Raw genomic sequence first — 26871 nt, forward strand, 5'->3', positions numbered from 1 at the left:
CTGCGTCGTATCAGCGCTCAGAGCCTCGCCCTAAGGTCACCTCAGTTGCGGCAGCGGGAACCAGAACGACGTCACACGGACTTTTTCCCGGCATTCATATTTAGCCGTCGCGTTTTCGCGCGCTTGAAAATATTCACTTTTCATTTAATCACGAAAAATAGATATCGTCGTTTAAAAATCTAAAAGCGTGAAATACGTACTCCAGGAGTAATAATCTTTCGATTTAGGCTATAAAAAATAATAGGAAACAACCCTATTACACCATTTTCTTAACATACTCCTTGATAGCGGTTAAGTGCGAAATTTTTGCACGGGTTAACAAGTCAACTAAATTAATTAATAAATCATAACTCCAATGACGTCAACAACACAAGAAAAGTGAGCGGTAACTTTCGCAAGTTCTAATTTTTAACTTGTTCCGCAAAAATAGCCTTTTAAATGTAATGCCTGACTTTCTCAATGTTTCTGAAACATTTTGTGAATCCATTTTGAAAAATAGTGGTCATTTTTCATTTTTAATACTGCATAAGCAGTATTTTCACACGATCACCTTCACATACACCGAAAGACGGGTTACGAATCTTGCGCGATAGATAGAGTTTTGTTGTGGCGCGCTATCATTTTCTGTACTACTGTATCATTGTAATAATGCAATTAAAGTGTAATGGAGCTAAAGATAGTTACAGACGACAGAGCTAAAGCTGATATAGAAATCCAACTGCAGTATTGGTATAATGAGAAATGGAAAAAAGATAATGAAATACTAGAATATGTTTATTTATATATCAGGAAGGACTGACGGCTTCGCACTCTGCAATTTTCATAAATTCATTCTTACGATAAAATTATACTTTCAGTAAATTCCACGCTTGTTCATTTCTCGAGTGACGATTAACTCTTAAAAACTGAAGCTATCTTTGTGATTTATAATTTGATTAATCGATTTTATTGAAAGCAGAAAATTGATCTTCACATCACATGCTGAAGTGTGTGACTCGATCTCGAAAGTCCCAGAAAACTAACTGCCATATTTGCATTACAGTTGGCATGGACGTACAATATGAATTTAGCTGTGATACTGTGAAGAGGTCGGACGGCGAATTATACTACTCTCCTTCTTCAAACAAAGTTGAGTACAGCGTCAAAAAAGTGAGTTTTCAAATGGAAAACCTATTCAACGGAAACAAGCTCCTAGGTAAGTGTATTATGACATTTTCACGACCATTTCCCATGATGAACGAAATAAAGTTATACTGAACCCATAAAATATTTTATGAATTAGTTACTAGCCATTTATCATAAATGTCAAGCCAAAATTTCGTGTACGCACTATATCCTCAAACACCACCAAACCGACCGCTTTTTGAGTAATTAGTCAATAGTTCCTATTGAAATTTCATAAGTTGGTTATATGAATATATATTATATACAATGAATATGCTTGCTAAAATGTTTGAAAAACCATTAGTTTAGATGAATAACCATGGTGCATTTGAGAATCACTTCGGCCGTCTCCATTCCCATCTTGAACTCATATCTTCAAATAAGAATACCTACGGTCTACCCTCTTTCATTCTGTACATAAATGCTATTCTCTTCATTCCTCTCCCCCGCACACCAGCCATTGACCATTCTTCCCCCTGGCACGGGTGATTAACTTCCTTAAAAAGGATATTTAACGTTAACATTCTCCTTTGGAAAGGTAAATGTAAATTTTAAAAAATAATCAACCTCTAGCGCTGAGGAGTCTAGCTCGTCATGAATTCCCGATGCCAAATCTCGCGCAATGACGATTGTAGCTCGTCATCGATTTAAATAATTTTAGCACTATTTATAGGAGCGATATTAATATTTTGAATGTTCAACAACGTTAAATCATCCATAATGTGCATAAAGGTTTCATATTTCATGAAATGGGATGCATTGGAAGTAATGAAACGATTTTATACGAGTAGCGATAACTGTGTACTCGATATTTTTAACTAGATAATTTACAACATGAAATAATAATAAAAACCACTTTTTTATTTCACTGTTCTACGTTGATTGAAAAACTGAAAAAATATCATTTCATTACCGACAATTCCGTTTGAAAAGAAGCACAGAGAAAAACAAATAGAGGATAAGAGCACGATATTTAGAAAACAAATTGAAGTGGAAGTGGATCATAGAGAAAAAATATATAACTAATAAATATTTATGCTTGTAAATTCATACTTTTCATTTGCAGGAGACGAAATGAACAGATTTTTGAACGAAAACTGGAGAGAAGTGGATAAGAGCTGGGGACCGGAGGTAGCGGAATCCGTCGTCGGCGCCATGACAGTGGTCACCAGAGCAATAACGAGCAAAGTTCCCGTGAAGAACTTCTGGACATAGAAATAGCGGCAGAGAAGCAAAGAACTGAACTCCTTTATAGTTCCTTTGAATTCTGAAAGACTGCAACAGTAAAAACGTCTATAAATCCTCGAAATGTGCTCTGCGTCATATGCGAGGGCTGTCATTTTTTCAACCTCCGATCGCTCAGCAAAAACACCATGCAAGCGACAGGCGGGTGCGGCGCAGGTAGGCAACTACCAGTCTTCCGTCCCACACCCCCAAGTCATTTCTTACCGTAAGTTGTTAGTTTAAGGCTAGTGGCGATCTCATTAACTACACTGCCTCAATTGATTCTCCCACCAAGTGTGCACTGCGGAGAGACAGTCAGAAAACTCACCGAATGGCTTTAACATTGACATGTCTTAACCTTGATCCCGATAAAAGAGATTTTTTTTTTAATTCACTGTGTTTAGAGCAATAAATCTTGCGTAAATTTACATTCAAAACAAAAGAAGAGACATGCTGACTTCTGGAAATGTTCTGATCCATAACAACCCCCGTCATTTCAGCGCAGATGCATCCTAACTGCTCCTTAAACAATTTCAATGGGACATTTTTGATTACCCGCCGTGTAATACCGGCTTTGTGCCGTGGGACTTGCATATTTACGCTGAAATGAAGGTGTGGCTTGGAGGGAAGCGTTTTCAAACGGGCGATAAGCTTCAGGACAAAGGCATAATTCATTGGAAGTCATTGACGGCAACATCCTACCAAGAAGTATAATAAAGCTTGCCCACAGCCACGACCAATTCCTCAATCGCCGAAGCGATTATGTCGAAAGGACACCACAGACGCGGTATAATATTTAGCAGTGAAATAATTTCATCAATGCCTTCGTCTTCTGTTTATGACCCATCAGAGGTTGAAAATTAAAAAAAACAGCCCTCGTACATAACGCCTTCTGTCGGCATGGAATTATAATGCAGCGAATGAAATGCTTGACATGCGGTACGAATCTCATGCAGTGTTCGTAATGCAGCTATTCTTTGGCGAATGATGCCTGAATCACATAATCACGTTTGCCCTTTCTCTGGCAATTCCCATGCAGGAACTGTGAAAATGGCGCCTGGACGTGTCATTTCTTCCAAAGCAGCATACCATATCCATCGTATATGTAAATGTTGATGCATCCAAAGCATGTTGCAATTAGATACACGATGGATATCTTGACAACGTTACATAAATGTCCTATTTTTAGCATCCACAACAATGGGCGTAGCCAGGGCCAGTCCGGGGAGTCTGGACCCCCCCTCCCCCGAAATATATGAAAGCACAATTATTTCCCTTCATAAAGGGAAAAAAACTATTGAAAGATCATGAATTCACAAATTATTTCTAAAAAAAATGAAGTTTTTTAAATTATGAAAAGTGTTAAAAATTAGATTAAATCCCTCTACTTGGAACCCTATTTTTCAAAAATCTTCATGGTTTGACAAGAAAGAGAGCAGTTATCCTATCCAATAAGTATTAGTTGCGAATGTGTATATTTATAACTACTAGAAGACTGTTTAATTAAGAAGCTGCCTGCTTTTGTTGTTCACTCTTACTAAAAGAACTAAATGGGAATATGTTGGGATTATAGAATTTCTTACTTCTAGAATTTTTCCCCTCCTATTCAAACTTTTGCAGTATCTATTCAAGAAAAGGAAAACAACCATAACTGCCTTAAACTCTCATGTTACTGAATACTATTTTCTGCAACGTGTACACATTTTTTTCCTTATTCATGAGTAAAGTTATTTCTGCATCACTGATTCTATTAGTTTTTTTTAAATATAGATTTATATGATTCCAAATGAGGGTATAGATAACAAGATATATGTAATAAGATAAGCAGTGTTGGTAAGAAATGGAGAAAAAGTAATCGGAATACTTGTAGGGATTAATTTAGCGGTAATTTGTACTTGTAACGATTACTCTTTGCGAAATGTAATTTTTACTTGCAATTTACTCCTTACGGTGAAAATGGAATCGTTACTTCCGTTTTAATCGTTACTTCCTCGTAATCGACGACTGCTTTCCTGATTTCATGATTCACCTCTAGGCGTTCAGATAACTTCGAATCCCTGAGGACCATAATTTGCTTTTTTAGTTTCAGCCACCTTTATATAGTAGCCTACTTATGAAAGGTATAAGGTATGACACCCCTTTTATTGTTACAGCAGTTATAATTCTACGCATCGTAGATAGAATTGCAACTTTTGCAATTTCAAAGACTTATTCCAAATTTTTACTCCAATATTCGACAGTTGCCAGGTGGTTTCTAAGACTGGACAATCTTACCAAAAGTAATTATAACTGGTACTGAATGCTTTTTATAATAACTAATTTCTGCTCGTAATTGATTACTATTTTGACGAATGAACTGTAATTGAGAACGATTACTTTTTCTCAGTGCTTTTACCAACACTGAAGATATGCCGGATGGCAGAAGACCTGTGGGAAGACATATGGCCTATTCCAGAACCTGACTCTTTGTTGAGTCCACAGTCAAATCGATTACACAAGAGTAACTGTGGCAACTTTCAGTGGTAAAATTTACAAAATCATACATTAACCTAACCTCTTGTCACTCACGGTCTCCTCATCATAAAAAATTATGCATTAGTGCAGTATAGCATTACACTTGGAAACATTTTACGAGAGACATTTCGTGTGAGGGGGTGAGAAGCCAAGGGGTTTAAAGTGATGTTTTTCTAAACAGAGTGAGGTAAAATTAATTCTGACAGAAATATATAGAAAAACTTGGTAGTCAAGGGGTACGAGTGAGTTTCTGTGTGTTGCTGACATCGAGTGAAAAACCAGATGCATTGCTAAAAATCAAATTGATATCGTTTGTATTCCTTACTTAATTTCTGAACTAAATTCTGAATAGAAAAAAATCACTCGTTCTCCTAGGAATCCTACCCTTTCAATTGAAATACGTAAGTCGACGGTGAACTCTTGGAACTTGGCGATTTCATTCGAGTCGGGACTAAATTGGAATATAGTTTGATCAATCATAGGGGCTCAAGTGAGTTCTGGTAATATGAATGTGGAATGCGGACCATAATAGACCGCGCTGCGAAGTCCACGTGGGTAAGTACGTGAGAAAACTGGGAGCATGGATGGAGGCTCCAGAGGATTGAAGTGAGTGGTGGCAGATTACCGAAGAGGCCGAAAACCATCTTGGGCTTGAGTGGACACAGAAATAAGTGAATAAATAGGGCATAACTTGATTGTGACAAAGTTTATGGAAACAAAAAATGCCCCAGTTGATAAAACAAAATAGGTAGGAAAATTCACCACGAAAGGGATGTTCTTCCTTTTCCCCTAAATCGTTAGGTATTCGTGATTCTTCTATCCATAGCCGGCATCTTTACGCAATTATACTTCCTTCCTTCTAAGACAGGTATTCTTTTCTTGGTCTACCTCTTCCATCATGGCCCTCTATAGCTCCTTCCATTAAGGTTATCATCCACCCGGAGTGGCGTAAAAGGAAGTCAATCATTTAATTACTTAATTTACTATTTAAATTTTGCTGTTTTTGTCTCTCCCCAATTCTTCTTCGTACTATCGTGTTCATAAAAATATGTTTCAATAATTTCGAAATAACGCAAAATGCATCACATTGATGAATATAATTCAAAAGAGATTGATACGGATTCATACCCAAGTCGTCACTCACTCAGTGACTCAACGATTGGTATACATTATTATTTTTGCGTGCATTCTTCTTGTTCATACTCCCAAAAAACACTTCATCTTCAGATTATTGTTGAGGCTTCTGAATAGATGACTACATATACAGGTAAGCAGTAGTAGATCGTGTAAATAGTATACAGTTGAAGAAAGTAAAAATAAATACAACACCGGCGGCGTTGAAACTAGTTGCAGCTGAAAATAAACTGGCGGAGAACAACAAAGGTTTCTTTACATTTACGAGAAAAATGTAGTTTCTTCAATGATGTGGTCGTTCTTACATACATGGTGATTGCGTATAATTGCGCACTTGACATTCTCTCTCGCATTCACAGAAATGACTGTTTCTTGCTAGGTGTGCAATCCTTGAATGAGCGCAAAGAGAGACTTCAGCTAACCTCATCTGCATTAGACTATGGAGTGAGAATTGCGAAAGAACCCATCTCCAGTGCTAGCGTTCACCAATGCAAAGCGTTGACATCAATGTAAACAAAGCGCCCTAGGCTCAATTTACGCCTACGGGTGACGACAGCGGCCCAGTGCACCCTGGAGTTTCGAACGCGCTGTCACGAGCCCCTTCACAGTTGATGCTGGTAAGGCACGCGAAGAGATTGCATCTGAACATCTTAAAACATAACCTTTCCTTGCATCACCATAAATCAACAATCCTCAGATTGATGCACAAAGGTTAAGAAAACACTTAGCTGGCCAGATGATGATACGCTGTATCGAAACCGGTCGCAATATATTTTATTTTGTGAAACAGCTAAGTGTTTTCTTAACCTTTGTGCATCATGAAGGAGTTTCACCATGTTACGCCAACCACCATCGCATTAATCCTCAGATTGATTTGACGCAGCTCTTCATTTCTCTCTTCTAACCGATACCGTTTTCATAGCGACGCATTTCTCCTCTTTCACATCCTTTATAACCCTTTGTCCTCTGTAATTCATTCGGGGCCGTCCCTTGCCATTCTTCCCTTCCACCTGTCCTTCTACGATTGCCTTCATCAGGCCATCATGTCTCATTAGTGCCCAATTAAGCTATACCGTCTTCTCCTCATGGTTTTCGGAAGACTTCTCTTTTCTCCCACTATTCACAGCACTTCCTTATTCGGTCTTCTTATTCGGTACACTTCCTCACTCGGTCGATTCATTTTAACTTCATTCATCTTCGGTAGCACCAAATACTTAAATCTTATTGAAAATGTTGTGCTTTCATAGATGGCATAAATTGAAGCCAATATGGTGAAGAGAGCGTGGTAAATTCAGTTTTTTTTAGATTTTCCGATTTGCCAAGAAACATGTCACCGTAACATAATTCCCACGCGGCTAACATAATTTTACTTCATGGTGAGCATATATTTGCTAATCACAGAACAAATAGTAAGGTGATTAATTTATTTATTACTATAAAGAGTAAATTATTCGATCCATAGGAATTTTGTTCCATGTTGTAGCTAAATTTAATGGTAAATAAGAGGCTTTCTACATGACCTTGCATTTAATGAACAACATTTTTAGTTTTAGAAATTACTGGAAAATATTTTACGAATAACATAGCATATGGATTAAGGAGGTAATAAATAATCAATACAACCACAGCAATTCACTTCAACAAACCGTCCAAAAATACTGAATCATATTTCCTACGTATCCCTCGATTATTTATCAGAATCATAATAGTAACTAAATACCAAACGCATATCTTTATCTAATGTTGGAATTAAACTTTGAAATTTCAGTATATGTGATGGGCATGGTACTTTTTGGGCTGCATGGTAGTCAGCAGTATTATCTGAAAAACGCTCTTTCAGTATTAGAAAAATCAGTAACATCAATAAATATTGGTACCTTTAAATTGAGGAGAATGTAGCTAGAAACGAAATACATGTGAATGTCCTGAAGGTTCGCAATACGCTCTACCAATTTCATTCCATCCACTGACGCCAGAAAAAATAGGCCTGGCGAGCTACAATATCTTATCATTGCATTTGTAAATGTGCATTCTTATACGGATCATTACATAAATATATATTAGATAAATTACTAAATGCACACGTTCAAATTAAAAGCTACCGGAACTTTCTAAAAAAATCTAATTTCACACCACAAACGGTTTTTTGAGAGAAAATACAAAACTGTACTGAAACCGATCGTGAAGTGTTATTTGAGGATTTTTTGAAATAGTCTGAAATTTGGTAAAAATATTTTTTAGAAATTGTGACTTCAAAAAACTTTTGACTTGCTAATACGTGAGTGTTCCACCAGATAATGCATAAGAAAACTGGCTTTACTGACTACTAATGTCCTTAAGAATTTAAAAAACTATTATAATCTTTGGTATACCTAGAATATCACGCCAAATATAAAAGTTCAGCAGATTGGCTTTTGGGTTATAAGTAACAGAGTACTGCGAAACCATGTAAGGTGCGTAAAAATTGTTCAACGATTGGCCTAAATAGCTCAAAAAAATTGTGAATAAAAAAATACGATGAGTGAATAGGGTGGTTTCCTATTATTTTTTATTGCCTATATCGAAAGATTATTACTCATGGAGTACGTATTTTACGCTTTTAGATTTTTAAATGACGAAATCTATTTTTCGCTATTAAATGAAAAGTGAGAATTCTTAAGCGCGCGAAAACGCGACGGATAAGTATGAATGCTGGGAAAAGCCCGTGTGACGTCTGGATTTTGCTGTGTGAGGCCACATGGGTGCGAGGCTATGAACGCCGCTGGGATGCAGGCTGCTTGCTGCCGAGTATGGCGGTAGCGTAGAGTACACTGCTAGCAGGTAGCGCTTGGCTTAAATAAGAATTATTAATACCCAACCAAACGAAGGAAACTTTCCTATCTTAGGCAATTTTAATAGGTGATTATTAAGAGATGTTTCGCTGAGATCTGTACTTCATGCATGCATTGTTAATCTCAGACGATGTAAAATTCCTATCTACTCGTATAGAATCTAGGTTCCTAAGTGACGTCACGTGGAGTGGCATCGCATGGGTACCAATCCTTTTTCAAATAGGTTAAAATTGACCATTAAAATTCGCCTAAACTGGGATTTCTCAAACCAAATAACACTGGACGGCATGAAAATCAGCCCTGACACCATTCCTGCTCATTCTCATGTAAAATGACCTCCTAAATCCGAATATGAACTCCGTTTTTCCCCATCACCCACCATTTTCGGGGGAGCTTCCCCCCTCCATTTTTTATGACTTTTCGGTCATTTTGAGAAATTAAAAGGATTTTTATCATCCAAAATTTTTCTCGGGTTTTGAGGGGTGCAAAATTCTAAAAAAATAATATTTATAGTAAAGAGGTAGTTTTGGGGGGAGTTTGTCCCCGCAAATTGTGTAAAAACTCATTAAACATGATCATTTTTTCCCGAATTTTCACGTATTTTTAAAAACTTTCAGCTTCCATTTCACATCAGCCCCCCCCCCGAATGATAAAAATATACGACAAAAAGAAACAGCAGTAACAATAAAAATATTTTTTTGCATAGAATAGCAACAATAATTAAAATACTTCGCAATAGCTCGGAAGATTCACTTTACTACGCTGGCCCTTGCAATGCCTCTCCCGCTCCGGCTTGGATGGCAATTCTCTTGCTTTCGCAGCTAAAAAAGGAAAATTAATGCTTTCTAATTCCTTGAAAAATATAAGATTGAGGTTTTTATATTGTCATTGGAGTTAAAAAGTATTCTTTCTCCTTAATCATGGAGTTCCACAAAGTAGCAGCCTCTCAAAGCAATTATGCATATTGAAGTTGTCGTCATCTTCCCTCGGTATACCTCTAGCGATCCCAGAGTCAACTCTTTTGGCCAATGGGAATGAGTTTCCTTCTGTCCTATCTATATACTCTACCGATATGAAGGATACGTACGGAGATATCAGCCGAATCCTTGAAAATATTTATTATCGTGATTATAATTTCGCTGATCTGAACGTTGTCGCTCTACTCACGGGACTGCAATCAGACTTCACGAAATACTGCTGCTTCCTTTGTGAATACAGCAGCTGCGCCCGAGAAAAATATTACATCTTTCGTAACTGGTCTCTATGCGAAAGCTTCACTCATGGTCATAAAAATTTCTCAAATGTTTCCCTGGTTCCGATATTCACTTGCCACAATTGCACATCAAACTACGACGGATGAAATACTTTGTGAAAGCAATCGACAAAACAGCAGCTGAATTTCAATTTTCAACTTAAATTCCTCGTTTTAGTGAGTATAGAACAAAGGAAGAAATTCGTGAACCCCCAAATTAGGAAACTTTTCCAAGATTCAACGTCTATGAAACACCTGAATCATAAAGAAAATCGAGCTTGGCTTGGATTCTGAAACGTGTGTTAGAACCTTTTGGGTGACAAAGAAGTGATGATTATGTCGCCCATGTCGAGGAATTTCTGTCAGCGTATTAGGCCATTAGGTGTAACATATCACTAAAATGCATTTCTTTCATTCACACCTAGACCTTTTCATAGAATATTTTGGAGCAGTTTCAGATTAGCATTGGGGACGGTTCCATGAGATAACACCAACTTTGAGAGGAGATTTTCAGATAAGTTGAATGCGGGCAATTTAGTGTGCATAATAGGCCTGCTGCTGGTTTTTGTATGTGAAACTTCGACCTCAGTGTATAAAGGGTAATCAAATACCAAATTACTTATGTTATTCATCGTCTGCACCAGGGGCGGATCCAGGATTTCTTTCTGGGAGGGGCACAAGCAAGCCCGTATCCAGGATTTTGTTCAGGGGGGGGCACAAGGATACTTCGTCATACAAAACGAACGAAATGATAATGGGACCGTATTAAAAATCTAGCATACTTTTAAGGGTCTGGGGGGGGCACGTGCCCCCGTGCCCCCCCCCTGGATCCGCCTATGGTCTGCACAATAGTTATTTTTCTCTTTCTTGTTGTGTGGGTGGTATTGAGAGTGCCAGCGTGGTAGCGTACTTTCTGAACCATTGGCACACATTTTCATTATTTTTTCTATGCCGTGTTCTTAAATATTTTTATTATTGCCTATATAAGCTGTTGATATATTTTTACATTATTCTGGGATATTTCGGGTCGGGAAAGATGAAATGGGAGCTGAAATATGAAGAAAATAAGAGAAAAAATAGCGAAAAAAGAAAAGATTGATAATTTTTCATGTGTATTTTTTATCAGTAACGGAAACTAATCCCCCCAAATCTACATCCTTACCATTAATTATCATATTTTAGAACCTTTCACCTCTCAAAAACCCAATAAGAAATATAAATGTTAATATAATCCTTTTCACTCCTCCAAATTATTGCAAAAGTGACGAAAATTAGAGGGGGGCTTCCCCCCAAAATTGGTTGGTGATGGAGGGAAATGGATGTCATATTAAGATTCAGGAGGTCATTTTACATAAGAATCAGTAGGAATGGTATCGGGGCTCGAGAAAAATTATTTTTTGCCGTCCAGTGTAATTTGTATATTATGAATGCACTAATGGTGGGTAACGAATCGCAATCAATGCCTTTCGTTTTCTTTGATGAAGGAAACTACCCTATCATCCACATTTTGGGTAGCATTACATTGCTTCTCCACTTTTAAGGTTGTCGTTCATGGCGGGAAATTATTTTATGGCGGCACATATCGGAGGGAAAACGACTTTTTGCTTTTGGAGCATGGTTAGCCATTTTTAGAAATGGGCGCGGCAGAGAATTAATATTTCTTCACGGCATTTTTGCACACAAAACATCTTCCCTAATTTCATCAAATTCGCTACTCTAACCACAAAAGCCACTATAGTGCGAAGAAGTTTGAGCTATAAGCTATGAATTCTGTTGATTTGAGTTCCAACTAAATATGGATAACCCATTCGACTACAAAAAGCATCAGAAGAATACGTCAAATAGAAACAAGAAAGAAATTGGATAAACGCATACCTACAATGTGTTCAGAATCGAAAAGGCATCATACGAACAGAAATATAGAAATTGGTCATTTTTCCTAATTTCTAGATAATTTGCATGTGAACATTACTCTCCTCATCCAAAAGAATTTACTTGTGACATACTTTCACTTGGTGACTCCCCTTCGCTGTTAGCTTCTCATTCCTTGAAAGCAACTCGATTTTTACCTTCACCTGTTCGATTTTAATAACTCGCATGTATAATAATTCCAATCTTGATATTTATAATAAATTCTTACATCTCTTGGCGGCGAAAAAAAAATTTAACACAGTTATACGAGTGAATTTATAACGATAGGCTAATAATAAGCTTGATAATATATAAACCATATCTCGTGGAAGATATAAAAATTGCTTCCCGCCAAAATGGTCACTCCAACTTCCCTACTAATCGACGACAATGGCCATTCCACAACGGGTTTTCATTAAATTTGTTCAATAGTATGAAACATTAGGGTTATCCTTATTTTTAAAGTCTTCGAATTTCCTTTGGGACGCCCCCAGTTTTTCCATTTGGTGCGAAAATATTTCGTCAAACTATTTTTGCAATCGGATACCGGGAAAACGTGCCGCATTGCACTCAAAGTTTTGAAATTGTGGTATTTTTGGGTGTTTTTCGGACATTACTGAAGATCATGTCTCTCTCAAATTATTCTATCGCTTTTCTGTTTACTACAACGCCTCCTTACACATTTTCAGTGTATCACCTCAAGTATATTTAATTTCTGCGCTATGGTTTCCAGGATATCGCACCGAGATTGAGCGAGTCCAACCACAGGAAGACATTTTGACTGACACGCGGGTTGCATACGCTCAATATTTCTTGATCATTCTCGGCCGTCGTAAAACCATAAAATTCTTTAGATAAATTTTAAATTTCGTAAAAATAACATTTAACGCTATAATTATCATTGTTTATTGTCAAAACGGGCTTAGTAGCAGCGATAAATTCTCCACAGGTTCCTTCTTCTACATTCCCCCTAAATGTTCGCAAAATCTTTAGCTTTGGCCAGCATATAGGCCCATACCCCGGTAAAGGCCTATATGCCGGCCAACTTCATTACGTCTGTGTTATTTCTGAACAACCAACCTTTGATTCGATACAAAAGTTTTAGGCATCATTTTCAATTTTGCGTTTGTTTTTTATTTGTTTATTTAGAGGTTATTACCACTCTGTTAAAAAATGGAAAACTACCATTTTTCAAAAGCCAGATATGGTAATATTACGCCCGTAGCAAATAATGGAAGGTTTTAACGTGCACACATCAGCACACATAATTGTAAATCTCAAGAACTGGTTTCATACTAATATAAAAGGGAACGTGGTAGATAGTGACTCGAGTATTTAGCTAAGAATGGAGATGCTTCGCAAACATAACCCTTTAAAACCCCTCAAATACAATCCTGGCAGTGTTAGGTGACCCTAGGAAAGGAACTCGATTCCTAAAATTTCAAATGCCCGCGGCTTAGACTGCGTTGAGCTCTCGCCTCATCTATACAAACTAACCTTATGTTTTAAAGTTGAACGAGATAATATATTAATAGCCAATAGGATAAAATAATAAAATGAATATTTTACCAAATTATCGTGAAACTATGACAGAGTACGCCTTCGGAATTTCGGTAACAATCAATCCATGGGCCCGGGGGAAAAACCTTAGAATTCTTCCTACCCCATTCTTAATAGTTATTCTATTTTTTCCCTATTTATTTTATGAGATGCTACACCAGAATATCCCCGGCTAATAGAGCATTTCACCAAAATAAATATATACTTACAGCAGAAAATGTAAGCGTAGACGTAAATTCACCCGTTTCCTGCGTGATAAAGAGGAAGTTTCCTTTTAATAGCAAGGGAACAATTGATCACAGCTTACGTTTGGAGCAGGATTTTCTGGGGAAATGAGGTTTGGATTATGACAGCCGCGAAGGAAGCAAAGGTGGAGGCCTTCGAAATGTGGCGCTACAGAACAACAATGATGATCAAATGCATCGACTGAGTAAGTATTGAGGAATTCCTAAGAAGGTTAGGAGGGAAGAGAAGCCTCTTGAAAATGTTAATAAGAAGACGAAACAACCTTATAGGCCATATCTTGAGACATGATGGCCTTATAAAGACAATCGTCGAGGGACAAGTGGAAGGCAAGAACGGAAAAGGAAGACCTCGAACAAAATATGCGTAATAGGGAAAGAAGGATGTGAATGAGAAGAAATGCATTTGCGCGAAAATATTAGCTGATATTAGAATTGAGTGGAAAGCTGCGTCAAACCAATCTTAGGATTATTGACCAGTGAAGATGAAAAAAAATTGGCTCTAATATTTAACATTTAGAGGTCGCTCAAGAAAAACGTGACTAATTAAGCACCACAACAGCTCTAATTAAATCATAGGTATGCTAAATTCATGCGATTTTACTAATTTGCCATCAAAATTATCAGGCAGAATTATGTATTTTTGACAGGGAAATTATTCATGATCAAGATGATTTATTTCATTTTTCATAAATGATTTCAAGAAATATTTTGGTACATTGGCATTTTTAATCATAAACTGCATTTCTAAAAGAATCCGAAAATTAATGGAAATGAAATTTCGTCGTGCCAACTATCTCAATTGGCTGAAAGAGCGTTTTTTTCGGTGTAATAAATAGCATGAACGCTACCCTCCACGCGTGTAGAGGGGCAGATAACATCATTTCTCCTAGGCAGGAGAACTGGTCGTCTCGAGTAATGACCCTATTCCCGCATCGCAAACTCAACTCAGAGCGGCGTCGGGTATCCCATTTCGAGTTGGGATTATTCGCTTGTCGCAATGCATTTGGTTCTCCGAGTGCACCACCGCGGGGGAAGAATATTGCACCATCCCCCGAGAGCGCGAAGAGGGAAAGGTGTCCACGGCAACGGATGGCGGTTGGCCGTAAGTGCCTCCGCGCACGCCACTCTTACAAGACCACCGAAGGCGCCCGTCGACATCTCCACGGAAACTCCAACCCCCGCAAAGGAAAGAACCCCCTGTCCCCCCGAACTACTGTTGAATCTCTCGACACCATGGGATCACGTTGTCGCGCAGACGAACTGGTCACGGCGGCGGCGATTGTGTGTTCAATCCTCGTATCTGCAGCCCTTGGACTAAAGCTGCGTGAGTATCAATCCTCTTAGTCCATTATAAGGTTGTTACAATTATTTTACAAAAATAAAACTAAAGAGAATTCCAGTGTAAATTGATTTAAAAGAGAAGACAAAATTTTTTAACTACCTGACCGTGTCTGATTTTTTATTACAACAGTGTATGTTTTTGGCAATACTTATCATTTCTCTTATTTATTTCATTTTTTACGTGAGGTGATTTTGGCGAATTTGAACCTATCCCTCCCCCCTCAGTGAGATTTCGTTCGACCCCCTCCCCTCTAATCTCAATAATTATGTCAATCTGCGACTCTTTCCCATGTTAAATTATTCAACTAAAAATTTATGAAAAATGAAAAGTCTTCCCAAGCATAGTTAATGAGCAGGACATATCTATCCTAAATTTATTTTTTGTTTCATCCTGTGCCATTATTTTATGTACCATCTGTTTATTCCTTCAGTATAAATGTAAACCTGTAATTCCTGAAAATAATAAACAGTCATGGGTTATTAGTGTATGCTACCATGTATCACAGTTCTATGACTTCATTTACATTTTGCGAACTATCCCCATTTTATTTTTGCCAAATTCTATTCTCCTCCAGATAAACACTATTTCTTGTCTCATGTCTAGTTATTTACTGAGCGGAAGTTGTAATTGCAATCATCATCATCATTAGTCAACAATCCTAAGATTGGTTTGACGCAGCTCTCCATTTCTCTCTCCTATCCGCTAATCCTTTCATAGCTACATATTTATTCTCTTTTACATCCTTTATAACCTGTTCTATATAACTCATTCGGGGCCGTCCCTTGCCCTTTTTCCCTTCCACTTGTCCTTCAACGATTGTCTTCATCAGACCATCGTGCCTCAAAATGTGGCCAACTAAGTTGTCCCTTCTTCTGCTTAATGTTTTTAAGAGGCTTCTCTTTTCCCCCACTCTTCTTAGCACTTTCTGGTTACTCACACGGTCAATCCATTTTATCTTCATCATTCTTCGGTAGCACCACATTTCGAATGCTTCCACTCTTGACTTCTCTGCTGCTGTCAACGTCCAAGCCTCGCTTCCATAGAAAAAAATATGTGGAATATATTAGTTATCTTTTAATTTGATTTAATGGGGCCATTAAAGTTCTTAGGAATGAATCATTATTTCCTATAGTTTTCTAATAAACAAGTTGCATGTATGTTTCTGTAAAGTATAAAGGGCTGTAAAGGTCCACGATAGTAAACGTTTATTATTATAATTATTATTTATCTAGCATGAAATTGTTCAACATGTTTATTTCCTTGGTAAATACTTTAATCTATGCTTCATTGCGTTGGTTTCATTAAAAAAACAATTTGTTTCGCTGTTTTAATTTAATACTAGTTAAGACTAGTATTTAAGATTAATACGACCGCAATTTTCTTCCTTCTTCACTATTTCTTTCACAAAAAAAAATTACGTGATACTTTCCAGGACCTCCCCTCTCCCCCGCGTGAGATTGGTTGAGATTCGGTTTGACCCTCTACCCCCGCCTCCCCCTAAACGTCTCAAGTCATTACTGGATTCCCCATAATGTCGCGGCCCGATATATCGGCTTTTGTTCCTCAACCAAAAAGTGCCACGAACCGAAATATAGGATTTGAGGTAGTTCGCTGTGCAAATTAATGATAAGGCACAAACTAAACTCTTGAATAAAAAATCAGATCAATAAGAGTAAACTTTTTAAATCAGCAATTTGATGCACCAAAAACAGACACAAGAAATATTTTACCTCGAATTTTTTTCATTTAATTTAAATAATTCAAATACCTTTGGCATTTCTCGCCAGTGCCACTCTAAATCAGAGGGTTAACAGGGCTTTGGCAAGATTCCCAAGTCCTTGAAAATTCCGTATATTTTCTTCTTCTCTCCCAAAATTTTCATCCTCACTAACTTTTTCCCTTTATGTTAAGATAACTTCTTTACTAATTTTTCTCGGAACTGCTAATCACGATCAACTTCTTGTGATTTAAGTTATCCCAAAATATACGCACACATCTTACGGGTCATTCGAAGTAGACAAATATTCTGTGGACAAATTTTCTTTGGGAGAAACATGGCGAAGCTGAGCGTGAAGCAGGGGAATTTTTCTTCCACAATTTTCAGAGGCAAGTAAATAAAAAGAATATTTGGCGATAAAGTATTAACAATATGACGTAATCACATATATTATGTTTCCAAAATTTCCTTATACAGCGTTTAAAATTTTTTTATGTTGCATTCATACGTATTCGCAAACGTGCTAATTCGTCGCATAATTCCGTGTCAAAGACACAAACCCCAAGCTAGCTGACAGCGAGTGTGCTCATGACACAAATTACTCCTGACTCCAAGGAAAAGATTCCGTGGCCTTTCCAATTGGCCCATTTTCTCTTACTTATTTCAATCCCCCTGAATTTTCCCTGAATCCCCCTAATTTCCTGACCTCCAAGAACCCTTAGTAGATACTTGCAATGTATAGATATTGAATGCAGTACATGGCGCTTTCCATAACCCGAGAATTGGCGCGCGGTGAAGGCAACAAAAACATCGGTGCTGGTTGCCAAAAAATGCCACGGTCCAAAGCCTTGGATTCGATCGGTCATACTCGATCAAGATTAATCATCAATCCCCACTGACCTCTGGCGTTCTGTCTTCACTTCCTCTCATATTACTTTATATGAAAATATTGTTTCATTTGGGATATAAAAAATGATGGTAATAGTCTTTCCACATAATTCCTGAGAATTCAGATGATAGCGGCAGTTTTGGGCAATAAATACGTCAGGAATTGAAACCACGCCAGCGGATGTGATGTATACTGTTTGCGTGAGTGCAGATAGTGGAGAAAAACTGTGCCATGGAATTTTAACCCTGGACAGCTGATGCAATTGGGAACCAAATTTACTGATGATGTTTTGGTCCAAAACGCACCATTTTTAAACGAAATTCTACGATGGATACTAACTAATACCTCGATTTCTGGATAAAAATACACTTATTCTGCATCTTATTGCTGCATTAATTCCGTTTATATTGACGGTAGAGCTTCGTTCAAAATTTAAAATTTCTCAAAATAAAACACGGAATTCAATTCGAAGTCTGCCATTTATGTGCAAGCAACAGCTATCCATAATTCTAATTCATATAAACAAAGCATGATTGACCGCGAACCGGAGCTGGTAGGGTTATAAACCCTAAGGAAAGGAGGGAGCTCAACTACCCTCGGAGTCCGAGATAATGCGGAGTCCCCGCTAGGACACCCGTAAGGGTCGAAAAAGGTTGGTGCTAAGAGTGTGTAATAGGGTGGTTTCCTTCATCAAAGGAAACGAAAGGAATTGATTGCGATTCGTTACTCACCATTAGTGTATTCATAATATACAAATTATTTTGTTTTAGAAATACCGGGTTAGACGAATGGCAATGGTCTATTTTTATCCTCATTTGAAAACGGCCAGATTGGCGCCCATACGATGCCACTCCACGTGACGTCACAGGGACCTAGTTTCTATAGGAGAAGATAGGAGTTATACATCGTCTGAGATTACCAATGCATGCATGAGGCGCAGAGCTCAGGGAAACATGTCTTAACAATCACTTATTAAAACTGGCTAAGGTCGGAAAGTTTTCCTCGTTTGATAAGTTATTAATAATCCTTATTTAAGCCAAGCGCTACCAGCCAGCAGGGTACTAGGCTACCCGCTAGCAGCCTGCATCGTATCTGCGCTAAGCCTCTTCTCAAGGTCACCTGGCAGGGCGGCAACGGGAACCAGAAATACGTCACGCGGAGAGATTCATACTTACGCGTCGCGTTTTCACGCGCTTGAAAATTTCCACTTTTCATTTAATCGCGAAAAATAGATATCGCCATTTAAAAATCTAAAAGCGTGAAATACGTACTCCAGGAGTAATAATCTTTCGATTTGGGAAATAAAAAATAATAGGAAACCACCCTATTGTCCTAGAGACCCTTTCCAATTTTATCGGTTTCATAGAGAAGTCTTTCACATGGGATGGATGACGTTATCATAGGACGGTAATGATGCTGCTGAGAACAAACTAAATTTTAAGACAAAAGTTGAAAAATTGAGTTAGGATCTTAACTCAAAGATGAAGGCTCGATCTCGATTTCTTCGATATTTGGGCTTTAAAACGCGATAATCGAAACCGATTTTTCCATTACTAGTCGTGGTTGAAGTGCCCTCCACAACATGATAGAGCAAAGATCGGGAAGTTAATAAAACAAATTGTCATCGCCAGGAATACAAACTAGACCCACGGTGTGGAAAGCAAACACTCAATTCACTACAACATTTCTATCACCCAGTTGAAACATAATCTCCATTATGATCCATGGGACTGCAAGATAATATCTTAGGAGTTGAGGTAACTGACCGCTTTACCTATTTGATGAAATATCACGGACAGAAAGTTTGAGAGGATCCCTTTATGGAATTTGTGATTTACCGATGGTAATAAAACTATTACAGAGATTTCATTACATGTACTGCACCGAAAGTGGATAATATTAATCATAACGCATTAACCTCAAGTTACTACATAAGGTAATTAGCTTAATTACTGAGAAATGTGAATACAAATTTCAAAACTAAAACTCGAATTAACATAATTAAAATATTCCAATAAAAGTCTAAATCTAAACGATACCATAAAAGTGGGTCACTTTGGCCCACTTCACTACTCATTGGTACAAAATATATGTAAAAATCAGTCAATTTTAATCCAAGCGTAGGTATAATATTTTTCATATTACTTTTTGGGGTTACGTCCGTGTGTTATATGAATGTCATACGCACAAATAAAACGGAAATTCCCTCGTAATTTTTTTTAAATTGGGGCCACTAATGCCCCAACCTGGGGTTACTTTGCCCCACGCATGATATTTCATGTTTAGGATGCCTATTTTCCTGATGAGTCAAATTACCCACAGAAGGAAGTTTTCCCATCTCATTACTCTTCCATACTTTTTTCATACTTTAGAACCTTCAAAACTGTAGTAATCTCTAGTTATTTCTGTCACCTAATGTTAACAGCATTCAATTTAACAATATGTTGACTGAAACATTTTTTTATAATATCAAATCTATTCTTAGAGTGAGGACCCCAGCTTACGGAACCCATTCTTGAAATCAACCACTTCAATTGACAGGTTGATTGTAAAGGATACAAGGGAAATGTATCGTTACTATTTCTTTTTTATTTGAGTGGTCCTGGAAATTCCGCGGAGAATTCAACGCCGCCATGGAAATATTTAACTGCCGTTTATCTCAGAGATTTGAATGCATGCATTTCAGGTGCTGAGTAGGCAAATTCTATGCGGTCAGAGGCAGGTTTTATGGTCGGGAGCTCATAGAGAAAAGTGGGGCGTGCGCTATGCGACGGGAGAAGATAGGGGTGGGAACTTGTGGCTAGGCGTGTGGTTTTTTTTCCTCTCTAATTGTTTTTATTTCCAATCGGCCGCCGAAAGCCTGAACCCGAGGAAAGACTTGCGTAATTTTAAGCATGGAAAATTCGTTGGCAACTTGAGTTTCACTCCGCTTAGCTAATGACTCTAATGACGAAATATCTCAGGTTTTATATCCACAACACACTCGCTTATCAGTTTCCAAGAGAGAGGAAATGGCAGGGTAGCCGTGAAAACAGAGGTAGTCATAAATGGTGGTTACTTCCATTTAAAGAACTTGGAACGATTACATTCCAATCGCCTCATCTTAAGAAAACACTTTCAGGCATTTGCAATAAGAAAAAGGAAAAAATAACTGGTTAAAACAAGTAAAAATATATCACATAGGAAAAAAATATAAATAACTAGCTGACCCGGCGAACTTCGTACCACCTAACAATCAATGAACTTACGGTTTAGTTACATCATTTATAAATCAAGAACGGCTGTATCATTTTTAATCATATTTAAATTATTATAATAAAATAAGGATACAAATTCAATTAAACAACGTAAATGAGTATCAAAATTACTTGTCAGAAAGACATTTTCTTTATTGAATCTACACAGGGTGGAGCACGAGGACGCGGATTTTTTATAATGAATTTTCTTACGTTTTAGCTAAAGAAGTTTTGGGCATTGCGGTTTTGTAAAGCATTTAATGAAATAAAAATTATACGCATTCAGTTGCTAGCAATTTTTGTTATTAACCGTAAAAATATGTTTTTAGGCCCAAGTCTGTTGCGTAAATTTGGCCCGTTCACGGGGCAGGTTAACACAACGCCAGGCCGATGCTTGACTGATGCTCAAAATCGTGTAAAAAAGTCCCTATGAAGAAGCATCCGCACTGTCTTCATAAACATTGTTTTTCTGATTTATTTCCAAATTGTTAATTTTAAGTTTCTGTTAACACAAACATAGCATTTCACCCACAATATAGACGAAAGTGCACATTAACAATTGATAGCTAACTGGCTGGTTGGGGTGAACTTGGGTTACCGGGACAGCTTGTAACGCGCATGCAAAGAGTTAAGTAATGAGAATGTCTTACCTTTCGAAAAAATTTATGCCGAAATTAAAAAAAATGATTTAAAACAGAAATCGAATTATCAAATAAACATCCTTACTAGATATCATGAAATAATTCTTGATAATAGACGAAAATCACATGGATATATATAAATATCTAGACGGATTGAATTATTTTTAATCGGAGGAAATTTTTGGTTGAATTAATATCGATATAAATTTGAATAAAAAGGCAAGTGATAATTTATGACACTCAGAGTGAGAACATAAAACAAGCTTAAGTACGATTTCGACGATTTGTACAAATTGATGCAATTGAAAATTCTTCTAGTAGCAGATGCAATGATTTAAAAAAGAAAACTGATTCGTAGTTATACTTACTTAATATACTGAGCAAAAAGGCCACCTGGGTTCAGCTGCTAACGAAATATTAACTGTCGTTACGCGATTTTATTGGAAAAATACTTTTACTCGACAAGACTGAAGACCCAGCGTAATTCAACGATTCTTCGAACAAATACGGAACAACAAATAGAGAATTAGAAAACATTTGAAAGTTCTTTACTAACTCACTTGATTTTTCTAATTCGTATCAATATTTACTTCACAGCCGACTACATAAAGGTGTGCAGAAAAGGGATCCCCAATTTGGACGAATGTATGAAGGAGCACGCAGCCCCCTGTGATTGGCCGGCTGAAAAATGGTGACTGATTGAGATATTAAATTGTATTAAATTTTAAATACCGTAAACCGGAAAACCTTTGCCAAGTGGGAAAACTTATCCAAGTTTCGAAAAATATTATGTTTGGCACCCTATCAAGTTCCCGAACCAACCAAGAGAAGCGCCTGTGTTTTCATCGCACAGGCGATATAATTGAGCCACCTTACAACGAGTCCCGTGGCAATTTTTCCTTCTCTGACGACAACGTCAAAGTTTTCTTTTAATACTGAAGTTCGTGAATTTGAAAAATTCCTTCCAACTTTCAATTATTTGAGTAACTCAGCATACCTTTCTCCATATTTAAGATTTTTCAAAGTTCAAAATTGTTTTTTTTCCATTGCTTTATTGATTTTTCCACTGGTTATTGGCTCGTTCAATTAAGATGTCCCAGTTCCATGGAATCTTTGTCGACTATGGTTTTAATTTTTTCAGCGTATAAACTTTTACTTAAGTTATCATTTTTTCACAGGTTTTCGAAGTAGAGACCAAGAATAATGGTTTATGATGATTTCAAAGCATTAGCGTATCTTAAATTACGAGAAAGGAGTTGAAAAAAGCAGAAAATGTGTCCCGGTTTACGTTACTTGCTTATTTGACAGCAAAATTATTGCCGAGTACAGAAACCGAAATTTCCTGTGCATAAAAAATAGTTTTAAATGATATTAGAGTACATGACTACTAAGCTATATCCTGAAGAAATATTTAAATATCTACTCCATAACTTTGATGATAATCAAAATGCTATTGCGTGATATATACTACAAATTGGTAGTTACTGATAAAATGCTGCCTCAAAGAGAAAACTAAGTCTAGGTAAACGAGAAATTTAAACAGCAGTATTCATACAGAATAATTTTTCCTTCCCTTCAAGCCTTTCAATGTACCAAGTCACGAATAGTACAAAGTCAATAATTATTTAAACCCGATGATGCTGCAAGCGAAACCGGTCGTAAAATGAATATAAAATTGTGGAAATTGCTCTTGCTTCTTCATTATGTTCCGTTTCCTCTACATCTCGCCTGAAACCTCAGATTATATTCAATAATATTTCTCTGCAATTACGTGTATAGCCAGATTTATTTTTTTGTTTTATCCAGCTACCAATATAAAAAGTAAATTATCGCAAGGGAACAAGGATAAAAATCGTCAATAACTATAACACGATTCCTTCCCTAATAAAATTAAATTATTCCCTCTTCTCACAGGTATCCCAGAGTTCAACGTTCCGCCAATGGATCCCTGATATGTGAGGAAAATCAGAGTGGAGAACGGTGGTATGGGAATCTCCATGCAATCCGTCAACGTGAGGATACACGGATTGTCGAAATCGAAGCCCATTGGACAGTGGATGTAAGGGGGTGTCCCTTTGAATAATTGTTATTTATCGTTTGTAAATTTTTTAAAGAATTTTGATAGCCTCATTTTTAAATTTGAGATTTAGGAAGTCTTGAATTGCGTTCCTTCCGAAGAATTATATTTACTCAAAAGACCTGTTCACATGATGCATTAACACGCACGAGTTAATGTCTATTTATATGAACGATTATTGTGGATCAGAAAGGAATATCAAATTGCATGGACCAAATTAGAACAGGTTCTATTTTAAGTACATGAATTCACAAAATTTTGGTGGTTATGCGGTGTATTTTCGTGTTCATTTACGCGTTCATACATATAGCTCAGACATTAGCTCGTAAGGGTTAATGTACCGTGAAAACAGGGCTTAACCCTTGAGCTGCAATAGTTCACGATTTCAGGTTATTATTATTATTATTTATTGTTTCGGTAAATCAAAAGAGTTTTTAAAAAAATTTTTACATATTTTTTGGTCAAAGTTTAAATAAGGCGGTCGTGCGATGGATAGTCTGCGCCCCCTAGGTGGTTGGGACCCCTGCTTGCAATCTTCTCTCCCTCGCTTTTCCAATATCAACACGTTCGCCATTAAAAAACGGACCGCTCCTCGACGAACAGCAGGAGCAGATTCTCGAGTCCTTCAGCCCCCGAACGCGAGCACATCATATTTTCTGTTTCGACTGCAATCCCCCGCCCCACGAAATAGGTACAGTAGAGTGGATGCGCACTCAGTCCTAGGAGAGACAGAGAGAATGAGGGCTCAAGGGAGTCCTTCGAGGATACAACACACCTGGGCCAGGAACCAAGTCCGTGACTTATACGCCCGATCACGCGAGGAGGGAGAGGAGAGGGAGGAAAAAGGAAAGAGGCGCCGCACAGTGGTCCCAAATCGAAAAAAGCTGGCCAAAATTAATTACGCCGTTATTGTTATGTATATATTTGACCTAAAGGTCCATTCTCATTGTTTTTGATCCGCTTATTCTGAATTTATAACTATTTTTTATGTATTTGCAATAATTTTATTGTTATTTCACATTTTGTTTAAATAATTTTTTATTTAAACAATGGAATTCGAGATTATCCATGTGATAGTAAATACAAATTATGCATCTTATAAAACTGAATAACTTATTTAAAACATGTATATGCGTATAAAATGAACTGCATTGTTTATATTTGGACAATCTCTGAACAACTGATTTTGAATGACCCAAAAGAGCATTTTCTATTTTCCCATATGTTTGATCGTAATTGATACAAAAAATAAGTTAACATTATTGGAAATTTACAATATAAGTCTATTATTAATATTATTGTTTAAAAATTATAATATCTAATTCTAATTAAGTGGACAACTTTCTAGTTCCTTGAAACGTGCCAATGGATTGGGAAGCAAGTTTAAACGGGGTTCCTTATTTCTCAAGTTTCAATGGAGGCATTATTACAAGCATTGAAATGTCATAAACAATATTTCATAACTCCTTCAACTCAAGTTAATCGCCAAATTAATTGATACGCTATAATAAGCTCTTTACGCTGCTGGGTATAATTTAACGGGCACATGATTAGGTAAGAAAAATTAATTGAGATTTTCCATTAATTTTGGTTTTTTTAATTGTGAAAAAGTTAACATTTTTTCCTTCCCTTTCTCAGTCACTATTACAAAAAAAATTAAATACATTCATAATCTCTATCAGACAAACCCTCATCACTGTCGTCTTCACTCTGATCACTCAATTCATCAAGGATTAATAGACTCTTTACCTCGACTGGTAATTGAAGTAATTTCCTTCTTTGGACCTGAGAAATACTCGATATCATTGGGTCTGACGTTAAGAGTAATCTTTTAAACAGGTCTTCATTAGTGGCGATCCTGGAAAATTTCCTTGAATGGTGCTCCCCGAATCTTCTAATGTCCTTATTCCTCGCCTCCATTGCCTCCTCGGACAAGTGGCCAATAGGAAGGGCTGCTTCTTTGGCGATGGCTGATCCATGTATGAGTAGCTTATGGACGACAGGTGGCATGTGATACCATGCATACAGTTTAACGTATAAATCTGCCGTTGAGTAACAGTATTCTTTAAATAATGCGTCATTAATCTCAAGGCCACTCGCCAATGTCTTCAGGATGACTGCAAACCGGTTAATTAGGTTTTTGTCGATTCCTTGAAAAAAGATCATGGCATCATGTTTAGTTTAATCTCCATAGTAAAGGTAAAATTCGTAAGAAAAATTGTTTCGCCACAGATAGTTAACAATTAATTTTAAATAACAAGCTTTAAACTCACACGAGATATTCCAGAAAAAAGTGAATAATTTAAAGGTATCACCTACCAGTGATTTCAGCAGAGAGCTTTGCATCCGCAAAAAAACGTCTGGCCGTGTTGCCATCATTTGATGTCCCGTAGCTTTGTTTCGGGAAGTCCACATTGAGCCCCATCCTCGTTTTAAAGGAGTTCTGAATTTCCTTTTTCCAAATTTCCAAGACCTGCTTGCTTCCATCGTTAGACCTGGCCTAAAAAGATTTATCGAATCATATCTTTCACGTGAAACATAGTATTAAGAGCTGTTTTGCAACATTCAAAATTCACTTACCTTCCACTTCTTAATTTTCAAGCGGTAGGATATATGTAAAAGGCATTCAAAACACCGAATATAGCAATGAAGAATCGATAAACCGAATGAATATTTAGATTCATCTACTGGTCTTTTTTTCATTTCATCTAACTTATTCATTTCTGAAATGCTGGCCCCACAAATGTAACACCTCATAGAGCTTGTTTCTGTGAGAGCTCCACATACCTGTAAGACGCAATAATTAAACAATACATCCGCATAAAATATTTAAAAAATGCTCGCTACTCATTTCATATGTTTTAATATTGTAATTAACGAAGGATGGACTTACCTTTCCGTTTATCATCGTCAGCATCAAATGAAAATTCACGTTGATATTTCCTATGCGCACCTGTTGCAATGAGTCATGTTGTTGCGAAATATATTCCTCTTCCTCTTTGGAAATATATTTTGTCTCCCGAACCCACCGGAGGCGGATGGGACGGCAGAAGCAGGTTGATGGCGGTCGGCTATTTGCCCACAAAACGCTCCCTGCGAATGAAATTAATTATTTGAAACTTTTCGTAGAAACT

General features: G+C 37.2%; 2 protein-coding genes across 2 annotated transcripts in view; one reads left to right on the forward strand and one right to left on the reverse strand.

Annotated features, from left to right (window-relative positions):
* Positions 1-26871, forward strand: part of LOC124160445 (protein takeout-like) — a 59244-nt gene that overhangs the window by 21141 nt on the left and 11232 nt on the right. The window contains exons 5-7 of the mRNA XM_046536300.1: positions 1043-1195; positions 2231-2376; positions 23613-23719. Of these exons, the coding sequence (XP_046392256.1) occupies positions 1043-1195; positions 2231-2376; positions 23613-23719 (406 nt within the window). The remainder of the gene's footprint in view (positions 1-1042; positions 1196-2230; positions 2377-23612; positions 23720-26871) is intronic.
* Positions 25368-26231, reverse strand: LOC124160477. Its single transcript, XM_046536330.1, has 2 exons — positions 26057-26231; positions 25368-25887 (listed from the first exon to the last, which is right to left on the reverse strand). The coding sequence occupies exons 1-2, from the start codon at positions 26160-26162 to the stop codon at positions 25394-25396; spliced, it is 600 nt and encodes a 199-aa protein (XP_046392286.1). The 5' UTR covers positions 26163-26231; the 3' UTR covers positions 25368-25393.

Source organism: Ischnura elegans, chromosome 6 (assembly GCF_921293095.1).
Source record: "Ischnura elegans chromosome 6, ioIscEleg1.1, whole genome shotgun sequence".
Lineage (NCBI taxonomy): Eukaryota > Metazoa > Arthropoda > Insecta > Odonata > Coenagrionidae > Ischnura > Ischnura elegans.

What these genes read in the sequence shown, in the direction of transcription:
- LOC124160477 (XM_046536330.1), bottom strand. Translation starts at nt 26,162, where the DNA reads ATGGGGCTCAATGTGGACTTCCCGAAACAAAGCTACGGGACATCAAAT. An exon ending in GCTCTCTGCTGAAATCACTG is followed by an intron (nt 25,888 to 26,056) that starts GTAGGTGATACC and finishes TCTTTTTTCAAG; the next exon opens with GAATCGACAAAAACCTAATT.